Below are 15102 nucleotides of genomic sequence, written 5' to 3'. Positions count from 1 at the left end.
AGTGGCACGATGCCGTTGCCGTGGAAACCAGAGTGAATGAGCGATGGCGCCCTGAGGTTGGGTGGCAGGAAGGGGGGAGGGTGAGGAGGGAAGTGGAAGGAGCGTGTGCACGCCTGTGTATTTAGTTACATATTTATTTGAATATCGATCTAGTTGCGTGCTTGTTTGTGTGTGTGTGTGTGTGTGTGTGTGTGTGTGTGTGTGTGTGGCTTGTGTGTGAGTGAATGGGGGTTTATGTATGTGTGTGTGTGGATGAGTTACACGAGTGCAAGGCGGTCGGGTAGGGCGGGCGGAGGGGCTCGGTCTCGATCCATAAACAATAATGGCTTCTAATGCGTAGCCCAGCCCCTCGCTGGGGAAATAAGGGCAAATAGGATGTGACAACCAGAGTGCACCGCTGCAGTTGTGTACAGACACACAACCAGAGGCACCACTGTGCCTGAACCAGGGTTTAATTGTGCTGCCCGCTGTCCCACGACGCCCTCTGATGAGGGACGTGTTTGTGCCAACATTGTGTTTAAATGTGCTTGCGGGTAACCCTTTATAATAAGGTGCCATAATAAGTAGTAAACTAGTCATTACCTAACCCAATATTTGTTAATCTTTACTAAAATATCCATTTGGCACAAGTTTATCGTTTTTTCGTCATTAATGAAATATTAGTTGTTTGCATAACCCTAACCCAACCCTAACACACGACCCTAACCCTAACCCTAACACACGGCCCTAACCCTAACCCTAACACACGACCCTAACCCTAACCCTAACACACGACCCTAACCCTAACCCTAACACACGGCCCTAACCCTAACCCTAACACACGGCCCTAACCCTAACCCTAACACACGGCCCTAACCCTAACCCTAACACACGACCCTAACCCTAACCCTAACACACGGCCCTAACCCTAACCCTAACACACGACCCTAACCCTAACCCTAACACACGGCCCTAACCCTAACCCTAACCATAACACAGAGCCCTAACCCTAACACACAGCCCTAACCCTTACCCTAACCATAACACAGAGCCCTAACCCTAACACACAGCCCACACAGCCCACACAGCCCCTTCCAGCAGTTGGCGGTCATCCGCAACCAGCTCGCCTCCACCTCCAGCCCTATCATACAAAAACTCACAATCCTGGACAAAAATATCATTTACGCCATTACATGTTCCGAATGCCACATCATCTATGTCGGCGAAACAAAGCACACCATTCTCACCAGACTTAAACAACATTTATATACAATACACATAGGCACACTCAACACTCAACTAGTCAAACATTTCCAAACACACCCCATTACTTCATTATTCATCACCGGGCTGGAGATGAAGGCGTGCTGGTCGGATAGACAGAGGAAGGCAGCGGAGCACAGATGGATAACCAAACTCAGGACCGTTACCCCCTTGGGCCTTAACATAAGGGAGTAGGGTCCACACTGGACCGCTACTGGGGGCTCTGGGTTGTCCCGGGATTCCTCCCTGGGTTTCTCCCTTAGCGCGGCATCGGGTCGACTGTGTGTTTTAATGTATTACATGTTTTTACTCCTTCCGTGTGCTTTCTTTTATAATATTTTATTCCCTTGGTGTTTTCTTTTTTCTTTTTTTCTTCTTTTTTATTACAGGATGATCGGGATGTGTGAATGATTTTATTATGTCTCTTTTAGTGTTATTTATTCTTCTATTTATCTTCATCCTATTTTATTCAATTTATTTATTTTATTTATTGAGTTTGACGTATTTTTATATGTTTTTACCATGATTTTACATGTGCATGTTTTATTTATTAAAGGGCTCCTGCGGTTTTAACTATGAATTTTTTCAAAATTGCAGCCTGCTCCTTTTATTTTCAATTTTCTATTTTATTTTCTACATATATATATATACAATTTTATTTATACATATTATTTACCATTTTTACCACAGTATGAGTATGGATGGCCAGTATTAGCACGTATGTATGTATTTATTTAGAGATTTATATATTTATATCGCATGCTCTGACGGGCAGGGTCCCTGGATCCCCCGCTTTTATCATTAGCATGCATTATTTTACTAGAAGTGTTTTTATCGACCCGTTTGCCGCGCTGACTGTCTCATTATGGGAGGTCTCTCGGGCCCCCGGCCCCTTAGACACTCTGACGATGACGGCACCCTGCTCCCTTTGATCCCCTTGGGGGTACACACAAAAAATACTGCTCCGCGCCTCCTCAGACCCCAACTGCTGGTCCCCCTGCTCTTCCTTCACTTCCTCTGTTTTTATTCTTATTCTTTTATTTTTTCCACAAGAAACAGAAAAGAATACACACCAGAAAATGAAAAATATTAATGAATAAAAGAAAAAATGAAAAAAAGAAAATACCAAAAAAACACAAAAAAAGAAATAACCGAAAAAAAGTAAAGGAAAAGATTGGGAGATGGTGTGCCAGTGCACCCAAGGTCTATGACCAATAAGAGCCGAATGTCGTTATAAAAACCTAACCCTAACCATAACACAGAGCCCTAACCCTAACACACAGCCCTAACCCTAACCCTAACCATAACACAGAGCCCTAACCCTAACACACAGCCCTAACCCTAACCCTAACCATAACACAGAGCCCTAACCCTAACACACAGCCCTAACCCTAACCCTAACCATAACACAGAGCCCTAACCCTAACACACAGCCCTAACCCTAACCCTAACCATAACACAGAGCCCTAACCCTAACACACAGCCCTAACCCTAACCCTAACCATAACACAGAGCCCTAACCCTAACACACAGCCCTAACCCTAACCCTAACCATAACACAGAGCCCTAACCCTAACACACAGCCCTAACCCTAACCCTAACCATAACACAGAGCCCTAACCCTAACACACAGCCCTAACCCTAACCCTAACCCTAACACAGAGCCCTAACCCTAACACACAGCCCTAACCCTAACCATAACACAGAGCCCTAACCCTAACACACAGCCCTAACCCTAACCCTAACCATAACACAGAGCCCTAACCCTAACACACAGCCCTAACCCTAACCCTAACCATAACACAGAGCCCTAACCCTAACACACAGCCCTAACCCTAACCCTAACCATAACACAGAGCCCTAACCCTAACACACAGCCCACACAGCCCTAACCCTAACCAGCGACACTCTGTGTGCAAAACTTAAGCCAAATAGATATTTTAGTAACAATTAACAAATATTAACAAAGGGTTAGGTAATGACTAGTTTGCACCCCCCCCCCCCCCCCCCCCCCCCCCCCGGCTACAGGAGCCTCTCCCTCAAGCCTTGGTGCTGGCAGCCATGTGGCTTTCACTAATGGACAATTAATGGGCTCTGAAACATCATGGCTTGCACTTAGGAGGCTACGCACACAAAGTACTTCATACAACTACACACGTGTACAAATGTACATGTGGTGTACACAAGCACAAAGACATACAGACAGGCTGACGTGATGCGATGGGCGATGCATGCATTAAAACGTGCACGAATACACATCGACGAAACACACTGGTGCACACACACACACACACACACACATGCACAAGCAGAGACGAAGGCTTTTAACTGAATGCACAAGAAGGAAAGATCGAGCCAAACGTTGAGTAAAAGTGATGAAAATGATTTATAACACAGGCCTTCGGCTCTGATAAGGTGTTATTGTGATAACTTTGCACAAACCAAGTTTTGTTGTTATTGTTTGCTATTATTTACTAACGGCAACCCACTGTTAAGTATATTGTCTGTTTGTATAACGTTGCCATTCCTTCCCCCTCCTATATTCTTCTGAGAACTTGCATTATAATCGTATTGAGCAAATGATATTCAATTCTTGGATGTTCAATTTCATTTGGCTTAATATTGTATTCATTCCTAACCATGTTAAAGCTGAAGTCCTATGACTAATGACTCATTTTCCTCTGGAGACATAGACTCATGCTAATCTGATATACCAGCTACCACTGTAATTCAAATGTTTTCTTTAATTCCATCTAAAAGCAAGTCTGAAATGTATTTGTGTCTGTGGATTTTGTATGAGAAAGGGTAAGATGGGTTTGTCGACCATTAAATTACCCATAATGATCATGGTAATGCAGGGATGCTAGGCGGAATACTGTAAACTACCAGAACCAGGAGGGGATGTTAGGCTGCTAGGTCAGAGTAATGTAAACTAATACGGTAAACTACCAGAACCAGCAGGGGATGTTAGGCTGCTAGGTCAGAGTACTTTAAACTAATACTATAAACTACCAGAACCAGCAGGGGATGTTAGGCTGCTAGGTCAGAGTACTTTAAACTAATACTGTAAACTAACAGAAACAGCAAGGGATGTTAGGCAGCTAGGTCAGAGTACTGTTAACTAATACTGTAAACTACCAGAACCAGGAGGTTAGCCTGCTAGGTCAGAATACTGTAAACTACCAGAACCAGGAGGTTAGCCTGCTAGGTCAGAGTACTGTAAACTACCAGAGCCAGGAGGTGACGTTAGGCTGCTAGATCAGAATACTGTAAACTACCAGAGCCAGGAGGTGACGTTAGGCTGCTAGGTCAGAATACTGTAAACTACCAGAGCCAGGAGGTGACGTTAGGCTGCTAGGTCAGAATACTGTAAACTACCAGAGCCAGGAGGTGATGTTAGGCTGCTAGGTCAGGGTACTGTAAACTACCAGAGACATGAGGTGATGTTAGGCTGCTAGGTCAGAATACTGTAAACTACCAGAGACATGAGGTGATGTTAGGCTGCTAGGTCAGAATACTGTAAACTACAAGAGACATGAGGTGATGTTAGGCTGCTAGGTCAGAATACTGTAAACTACCAGAACCAGGAGGTGACATTAGGCTGCTAGGTCAGAATACTGTAAACTACCAAAGCCAGTAGGTGATGTTAGGCTGCTAGTTTAGAGTACTGTCAACTATCAGAGCCAGGAGGAGATGTTAGGCTACTCATTTTGGTGGCTAACCGGCCATTATGTCTGTGGGAACTCAACTGTGACCATTACCGCATCACTGCAATGATGCGGCCCATTACAGTCAATTAAACATACAGGGGATTATTTTGTGTGTGTCTGATTATGATTAATTATTTCCAGGCTTGTACTCGTGATGATGTTCATTTGAATATACATGCACACACACACACACACACACACACACACACACACACACACACACACACACACACACACACACACACACACACACACACACACACACACACACAGTAAGCCGACAAAGAAGACAAGCATCAGTTGGGAGTTGGGAGTTAAATTTGAATGACAGGTGCTTATGGCGAACAAACCTCTCGTGTGTGGTAAAGCCCATGCAGTTGACGGCTGAAAGATGTATCCTTCCCAATGAGGAAATCAAAAAGAAATGTAAAATCCAGCTGTGTCTTGGCAGCAGCACTCCTGTTTCAGGAGGGGGGGTCTTTTAGAGCTTCCCTGTCAACCTTTTCACCTGCACCTCATCTCCCCATTGGTCTCTCCCATTATATACCAGTTCACTTTACTTGTTCTTTGTTGTTGTCATGTCCCTTGTAGTTCCCAAATTCCATGTCTTTTATGTCTGTTTCATGGAGATTATTGAAGGCCTATATTAAAGGCCTTTTTCTTGTTACTTTTCCTGAGTGGTCTGCCATTTGAGCTTATCCCTCCTGGTTTAGCACTGTGACAAACGGTGCCAACGGGACCACTTGTCTTTATTTGCGCGGCTTATTCTTTTAATTTGGAGATACCATGTCTTTTTAGAGTGTCAGAGATTTAGTTTAATCTCAAAATGTGTCCTTCATTTGAATATTTATCCATGAATCCATCAAGTCAAACTAAGGGCCCTATTTTAACGGTCTGAAACGCAAGTAAGAAGCGTAAACGGAAGTAGCTTTGTGGGGGAGTCTTTGCCACTGCTGCGATTATACCGGCGGATAAATGACTCTTGCGCCCGACGCAAATCTAAAATGAAGAATGTCTATGAATCTAGAATCTAGAATGCCCATATTTCTGGTATTTTGATTGTGAATAAGCTGCGCGGTAGAGTATTTTCCCTTTGCGAGAGGCAGCTACAGGTACGTGATTCTATCATGGCATTCGTGCATCCATTCAACCAGTTTGTGTTTCGCAACCACTATTACAAGTAAATTACATTGTCTAGAGATAAATCGGTTCATGGCATGAGACATGTCCCATCCTCCTCATTACTGTGCTGGCAACCCATAATACATTGGGTTAGGTAAATCAGGTGTAAGGTACTTTGGCCTTCATTTAGAAATTTTAGTTTATAATTTAATTATTTCAAGTTAGGGACCATTCACAATAAGACATTAATATTGTACAGCAAGAGGAGATATACCATGCCAGGTTGTAGCTGTTTGCTATTTTCCTCCCACATTAAGGGAAAACGGATTAAACCAACTTAAAACCATGTATTTTTTAATACCATATCCTCAAGTTTACATTGAACATGAAATGTGGCATTTTCCATTTAAAAGTCTTCCCCAAATCTTGTGAAAATCATATGGTGTAAGGAGGAGGCCTTAGTTTGGGTGAAGTGTCTGGCTGATCCCTGTTTATTACAGCTGATTTTATGGATGTTCTTGATCTCAGCTACTTTGATCAGAGAAGAAAAACAAATTGTTCATCAATTCCTTTGCAATTTAGGAGAAATAGATTTTAGAGGCTAGCAGCCTAACGTCACCTCCTGGCTCTGGTAGTTTACAGTACCCTGACCTAGCAGCCTAACGTCACCTCCTGGCTCTGGTAGTTTACAGTATTCTGATCTAGCAGCCTAACGTCACCTCCTGGCTCTGGTAGTTTACAGTACGCTGACACGCCCTGAGAGGCGTGTCAGCGAAAATCAGAGGCGTGTTCCGGCGCAAATGATACATGGTGCTATCTTACAGATCGATAAAGCAGTTGCGCAACTGACCGACAATTACCTGGTCTAAGTGCACTAGCGCATAGCGCAGTTGGTGTTGCTATTTTGAGGTACCATGGCAGGTCGGAACTGCAACATTTTCTCCATAGGGGCTGCATGAATGAACACCGTAGCAGGCTACGCCATGCGTTAAAATAATAATAAAAACAAGGATAAACTAGAGCTAAGTAGGCTCTATCCCAGCCTTCCAAAAAAAATCTGGTTTTAGGGTAAATGATAACGTTAGTTAAATTATTTGGGAAAGAACAGCTGATACAGCGGTAATAAGTTGTATTTAAATCAATGCATCTGCAAACACTGTCCAGCAAACACATATTTTCTTGACAAGGATTGATAGGGCCTATTTGATCATGAGAAAACATAGGTTTACCGCGAGTGAGTGTTTAAAAGAATGAATGAATGCAGGCGCATCCATCTATACCTATCTACCTAATACCTAGTCCTGTTCTGCCGCCCACACTAGCTTCCGAGAGACTTTTCTGCTGTCATATGCATAGCAGTTTATATTCCACCAAAAGCTGACACAAATGTCGTGCTCAAGGAACTGTACGGAACCATCAGCAAAACAGAAAACAGACACCCAGAGGCCGCTCTAATAGTGGTGGGAGACTTTAACTGAGTGTCGCTGAAGAAAGTTTTGCCAAAATTCTATCAACACATAACTGTAAACACGAGAGGTGGAAGATGCTTGGATCACGCCTACACTCAATTCCGCGATGCATACAAACCCCTCCTCCGCCCACCGTTCGGCAAATCAGACTACTCTTCCATCCTCCTTGTGCCCGCCTACAAGCACAGGGTGAAAACGTCTCCACCAGTCTATGCTGGTCTGACGAGTCAGACGCTATCCTCTAGGACTGCTTTGATTCCATGACTTATGGTGTGTTCCTGAATCCTCGGTGCCAGCCTTCCAAGTTGCACGTTTGACATCACTTCCGGTCTCGGAGGATTCATAGCGTTCCTGTTCGTCTTTGTGATTGTTTCATTAAATTCGTTGTTTATTGTTAGCTACATAAGTCTCTTTAGAAAACCAGCCCGAAAACAAACAACACAACTTTACATTGAATTGCACGCAGAGCAAGACCATGCAATGCATAAATTGGTGAATAAAGTAGCAATGTAATGTGTAAGAGCACATTACATTGTGTAAGAACATTTCAAATCGACATTAAAATGACCTACGTGGTACAAATACAAAAAAAAAGAATTCTCTTCATGGGCGCAGCCATTTTGTTGAGAGCGTCATCACTTCTCTCGGTCTACTCTCAGATTTTTGAAAGATGATGACAAAAAGGGGGCATGCCTTCGAGAAATGGCGCCAGAAAGCTGGGAGATCTTCGACTTTTGACTCGGAAGTCTGGCGTTCGAGGATTCAGGAACAAACCATGTGTTCGCGGAGAACAGTGACGTCAATGAGATCGCGGAAGGAGCGCTGGGTCTCATAGGAAAGGTGATAGAAGAAGTAGTGCCCACAAAAACAGTTAGTGTGAATCCAAACAGGAAACCATGGATTAATTTTGAGGTCAAAACGGCACTTACTACTAGGTAAACAGCATTCAAAACCGGAGATACAACTGAAATGAAAACTGCCCGTTTAACCTCGTGATCAAAGCACCTAAGAGGGATTATGGCAAGAAAATAGAGTCACAGCTGAGCAGCAATGACCCATGCAGAATGTGGAAGGGACTACACACAGTCACTAATTTCAGAGAGACCCCTAGCTGCACAGCTGATTATTCTGACTCTTTACCTGACAAGCTGAATAGTTTCTACGCCCGCTTTGAAGTGAGCCACACCAGTCTCCTAGAGAGAACCTACTCTGCAGATGATACAGCCAGCGCTCTTGTCATCACAGTAGAGGATGTACTTGTGGTGTTCAAACCCATCACCATCCGAAAAGCTGCCGGGTCAGACGGGTTACCTGGCCGGGTGTTCAAAGCATGTGCGGACCAGCTTGCTGGTGTATTCACAAACATTTTCAACCTCTCCCTCTCCACGGGCGTAGTGCCAGCCTGCTTCAAGTCATCAGTAATCATTCCAGTAAAAAGAGCAAGGTAACATGCCCAAACGACTGGCGCCCTGTTGCTCTCACCCCCATAGTGAGCAAATGCTTTGAAAAGCTCATCAAGGTGCTGATCTGCAGAATGCTGCCACCAGCCCTGGACCCCCGTCAATCGAAACAACAGATCGATAGATGACGCCATTGCCACAGCACTCCACTCAGCCCCTATGTGAGGATGCCGTTTGTGGATTATAGTTCGGCATTTAATACAATAGTCCCCCCCAGACTCACCGGGAAGCTCAGGGACCTATGCATTGATCCAAGCCTATGCAACTGGATCTTTGGCTTCCTGACGGATCGAAAACAGGTGGTGAAGATAGGTTCTAAGATCTCCGCCCCTCTGACTATCAGCACAGGAGCCCCCCAGGGCTGTGTCCTAAGCCCCCTCTTCTACTCCCTATACACCCACGACTGCGTGGCTATACACGGCTCCAATGCAGTGACCAAGTTCGCCGATGACACGACAGTGATCGGCCTGATCACTGATGGTGATGAGACGGGAGGTCGACTGTCCGGCACAGTACAGCCAGGACAACAACCTCATTCTCAACCTCGACAAAACCAAAGAGCTCGTAGTGGACTTCAGAGGGAAGGGACAGATTCAAGACCCCATCACCATCAATTGGTCTGCTGTGGATAGGGTAGATAGCATTAAGTTCCTGGGGATCCACATCAACAAAGAACTCACCTGGGAGGAGCACACCAACCAGGTGGTGAAAAAAGCACAGCGGCGCCTATTTCACCTTAGGCGGCTGAAAAAGTCTGTTGTGCCTTCTTCTTGAGGCACAAGGGACAGCTGAGAGGATCAGCGGATCTGAGCTTCCCTCCATCCAGGAAACCTATAAGCCCCGGTGTGTCAAGAAGGCCCTCTGAATCATTGGGGACCCCAGCCACCCCAACCAGAAACAGTTTGAGCTACTGCCATCAGGGAGGCGGTACCGAAGCCTAAGGGCCAAAACCAAGAGGATGCCAAACAGTTTTTTCCCCCAAGCAGTCAGGCTCCTGGAGAAACACACTACCCCCAAACCATCCACACGCACACCACAACAACAGACTGGTATTTAACAGTATACATGTCTATTGTATTAGCACAGCATTTATTTATTACACAATAACACTAGCTGTGGCTGCTAACACTCCCACTACCACTTGGACACATTACACTTCCCACTTTATTACACCTCATTACTTATTATTATTATTGATGCTGCTACTTGTTTTATAATTTTTTCTTATGGTTTCTTATCTTTATTTATTTTATCTTGTACTGTTGCTGCTATGTGAATGTTGAGGAACCAAGCCTAAGAATTCTACTCTTGTGTACTGTACAATAAGATGTAATAAAATTGATTCTGATTCTGTTTAAACGCACACAAACTAAACACGTAACATATAATAGAGTCCATGGCAACGTAGGCCGACATTAAAGGGGGGACACATGCATATTAGGAACACACGTCGATAACGATAATGTAGGCCTACCCTACTGGTAAGAAACGATGTGTGTTAATGTAGTGTCGCATATCATTAAATAGACCCACAGTTGCGGCCACAAGACCGCATATCATATGTGTGTTAAGTTTTCTTTGACGACTCAGTACTTCTGAAGTTGTAGAAGAAAACGCTATTGCATGTTTGAAATAGGCCATATTATTCGGCCATAAACTGAGCCATTTGAAGTTTGAAATTCATGTGGTCATGCATCCGTCTCATCGGAGACTGCAAACGTAAAAATATCAACTCGTCAGGTGCAAATGCGCTAATGGCTCTTGAAGGGGATGGCAGATGGCACTCTCATTGGTTCATTGCACGTTGCGCCCAAACCACACCTACGGATAATTGGGTTACTTCAGGGCAACCCTTTTTAGAATTGCATCGGGCGCAGGGGCCCTGGCCCCTGCTGAAATCTGATTGGCCCCTGACGTTCCCCTGTTGTCCCCTGGATGCACCCTGTACTTGGCCCTTGAATGTAACATGTGGCCCCTTAATGGCCCCTGTTTCAGAGAAATACTAGAACCGCCACTGATCGGGCGCAAGATCATCTATCAGCCGGTATAATAGCAACAGCGCCAGAGACACGCCCACAAAGCTACTTCCGATTCTAACTTGCGTTTCCGACCGTTAAAATAGGGCCCTATGTTTTGGTGATTTAAAAGTCGGGAATATGCATATTTTACTTGAAATTGTATATCTACGCCTTCTTTGGTCTAATTGCTATGCGTCTTTCACACTATTGTCCCACAGTCACCTGGTAGACCTAGATGTGGGCCAAGTTGGTAGCTTTTACCTCCTTGGGCACATAGTCAGTTTGTGTGGGCGTTTGGTCAAGTTATGGTGATTGCATCATATCCAAATGGTTGGACACTAGTGTTACATATTTTAAGCACATAAGCTGCCCCCACATAGCCACTAGGAAGCAGGATCGAACACACAAGCTGCGTTACCCTCACATAGCCACAAGAAAGCAGGATCGAACACACAAGCTGCAATAACTACTCCAGCCACAGATGGCAGCACCTTTAGACAGGTGAGGAGGGCGGAGCCAATACGTCACATAGGCCACGACTACTTCACACAGGCCACGCCTACTTGATACTAACCAGAGCGGGAGTCAGATTTGAGGTCAGAAACATAGGCAGCCCGTCGAGAGCCCCGGGGGAATCCCCGGGGCTTGAAGTAGCTCTGCAGAATATTTTTCTCCATGCGCGTTAAATACAATTCACCCCTTTTGCTTCATAGATACCATACCGAAACAAATAAAGTGAGTTAAAAGCGATCCGGATTGGACTAATTTCTTCAAGAACGCGACAACAGTATGGGTTGCACCATGAAAGTTGTTAATCAAGTGCTTATTTTAGCACTACCTTTGGCTGAATCTGGCCCAACCTTTGAGTCTTTTACTAAAATTATGTTTTTAGGCTTGTTCTACAAGCCTACAGATTTAAACTACTTTTCTCATTTTTGAAATATCGCTAAATTTGTCAGGAAAAATAAAATACAAATAATACCGAATACAAAAGGGTTACTACGGATTTCGTAGGAGCCACGGTAAGACCAAATTCCTCTCAGCCCTAGTGTCAACCCAATGTATTTTCACTTCCAAGAGTTGGGTGTGTGTTTTGGCAAGAGACATACTGACCTTGAGACATCCGACTGCTGCTGGAGCTGCTCCTGCACCTTGCAGCACACGTCGCTGGTGGTGTCGTTCACCTTGCCGATCTTGGTGAACAGGGCGGCGATCTTGTCACTGCGCAGGAAGCCGGCCGCCCGCCGCTTCAGCATGTGACCTAGGCAAGCCTCGATGGCAGCTGGCGAGAGGAACGAAACACACAGAACAGTCAGGGGCCAACTAGCCTAGGCTTCCAGTCTCTCTTAGGTGGGACACTCCGTTTTTTGTACAAGAGGGCCTGGAAGACAACCCTTTCAATCAAGCGGATGGCATCGGATGGCATTTGAGCTGTGATTGAGTGGACAGGTCTTGCACCAGGGTTTTCCGCTGGTGGAAGTTTTTAGCTGGCCAAGGTGGCCGAACAGATTCAAATTGATGGCCCAAATGTAAAATATAACAGCCATATGTAATACACATGTCCCGCGTTTGTAATGATTTATGCATGTTCAAAACGACATGTTGAAAATATGTGTTGTAATGAAAGGCGTTTTTCGCATGTTTCTCTTCACAAGTCTCCTCTTCATTGATAATGTTAATGCATCATGTCTGACTGCAACCCATCTAGAAACACGATTAATTGAAGTAGTGTGTACATTCAATCCATAATGCATTATTTGTTGGTTCGCTTCCTAAAGCTAGTCGGATCAAGTTCTCACCAAAAGGGAATCAAACCAGAGTTCACTTGGAAGCGGGCCGAGACCCCTGTTTTCAAGCAGAGTGAGTTTGATAGAGAATTCACACCAACGCAAACCAACCGTATTATCGGGGGAGACGCTCTGGGGTTCAGAAAAAAAGGCTCAGGTGTGAATGCACCGGTGGTGTGTGTCGCAGGAGGGCAGTGGAAGTCTAAACATTCAGTAAGCCACAAGCTAAAGTGTAATCACTGACAGCTCAGCAGTCAACGTATGCTCAAAAAAATATATAATTGTATTATAATTGACTAAAATTATAATCTTTAGAAAAAATGTAGACATTGCAATGAGGTGTTTCAAATACAAATTAAGAAAAACAAAGATATTTACCAGCCAATTGAATTGCAAGTGCCTAATTGCCGGTAAATGCGAGCTAATGGAAACACTGCTTGACAAGTCGAAAGTCAGAACGGGCCAATGTATGGACCAGTGGCTGGCTTCAACCGTGGATATGAATTCAAATGGAGGTGAGCAATCTAAACCTAGAAAAGCAATGGATTTATTCAGACCAGCTACTGACTGATCTCGGATCCAGCAGTAATATGAAAGTAGAACTTCTGGGGGGAGCCCTGGCTAGACGGCAAAAACATGAAGATGGGTAGAGTTACGCCAAGATGTTCACAAGAGCTTTCAGAAAAGGATTTGATTATTTCTGTGATGGCCAGAAACCTAGAGAGACACTTTGACTCTACACGATGTAGCCCGGACCGGATGTTTTATCTTTTCTTCCCACCGGAAAAGTTTAATTGACCAGCGCTGGCCAAGTTATCTGTAAGCCAATAACATGCTTCTAGAATTCCGCCACCTAGAAACACGATTACAAATACAGAGCAAAGAAAGTAAAACTCCCCATTCAGCAAAATTGGCTGTTATCTGACTTTGATTATTATTCAAAAGTCAGACTAGTGAGAATGCCAGCAATTGCCCAGCACAATACCACATGTAACACGGAATCACAGTGTTACAGGCGAAAGTGCTTGGAAGGTTTATTTGAGCATTACTATTGAGATGCTCCAACAAGAGGGACTGATATATTGTACCAATAAAGTGAGAGAGAAACACACGCCTCCTTAGTGATCGCTCCTCCTACGTATATCCTGCAATTATATTTCAGGTGGATGGAACAAAAAAGAGAAGTATGGGGAAATACGTTTATGCAGATGCTGTTCTGCACCTTAATATCAAGCCAATACTTTCTCCTGGAGAACATGGGTTAGGGGAACCCCATAAGCTGAACTCTTGACCTACCATGTACGGGCAATGTGAACTATTAAAAATGGTTCTACCTAAAAAAGGAGATATTACTATTAAGAATATTAAGAATGAGTAATGTACTTCCTAATAATAACTCCCTTTCCAAAATGGTACTATCTAATACTAATCTACGAATACTTATGATACTAAGACGGAGGGTTTTTGTCCAAGATCTCTGAGATGCTTTTTGTCCCAACAACTGCAGAAGGATTGTCTGATCAGAGATGTTCCTGAAAGGGCCGCTGGTATGAATGATGAGGAGCTCGTTCAGAGCATCGGTTGTGTGGTCTGAGTTTGGAGTTGTTGGGTGTGGGTTGGTTTTTTTCGTAGTCATGTTTGAATGACTTTGAAATGTATTGAGAATCAGGCGTCGGCATCGTCGTCTCTCTGGGTCCACCACCCACCCTTCCGCCCCCTCACACTCTGCACTTCCCTTCCAAGTCACGACCACAGAGGATTCTCCTTCTTTTGGAGTGTGCGGTCGCCCATGAATCACGAGGCACTTTCCATTAGCCAAACACAGCCACATAATTGTCTGCAGCAATAATGCCTCTCTTTTGGTTAAATTACACATTGATTTGGCTAATGCGATACAACAAAACATGTTGCGAGTGAAAGGTATCTGGGCACTGATTATTGATTCTCAACAGTGCAGATTTGATGTAAAAAAAAAATATATATTTATGTATATATATATATATATGAATACAATCTTGTGTCAGATCCACGCTCAACAAATTGCCAACAACACTATTACATTTTGTGCCTTTCACACAATCAAGGTTCACTGATTAATTACATTGACCAGTGATCACAATTACTTGATTATCATTACTGGATACAAATGTTTCTTTGTTTTTTTTACATTCATGCATCTTTAAAAGTAGTCTTAATGGTTATGTGATGCAAGATATAGTCCTTTAAAACCCATCTTGGCTTCTCAGTAGCTTGTAAAAGCTTATTCTTTTTCGGTTAACAAATTATTTGTGCAG

The 15102-nt window shown here is 44.0% G+C and overlaps 1 protein-coding gene across 2 annotated transcripts in view; it reads right to left on the bottom strand.

Moving 5' to 3' along the window:
- Positions 1-15102, bottom strand: part of sgsm2 (small G protein signaling modulator 2) — a 66896-nt gene that overhangs the window by 30559 nt on the left and 21235 nt on the right. For both annotated transcript variants that reach the window (XM_060075974.1, XM_060075975.1), the window contains exon 3: positions 12135-12303. In XM_060075974.1, the coding sequence (XP_059931957.1) occupies positions 12135-12303 (169 nt within the window). The remainder of the gene's footprint in view (positions 1-12134; positions 12304-15102) is intronic.

The sequence above is a fragment of the Gadus macrocephalus genome, chromosome 16 (genome assembly GCF_031168955.1).
Source record: "Gadus macrocephalus chromosome 16, ASM3116895v1".
Taxonomy (NCBI): domain Eukaryota; kingdom Metazoa; phylum Chordata; class Actinopteri; order Gadiformes; family Gadidae; genus Gadus; species Gadus macrocephalus.
Note: the sequence above shows the minus strand (reverse complement) of the source record. Positions and strands in the feature narration are given on the sequence as shown.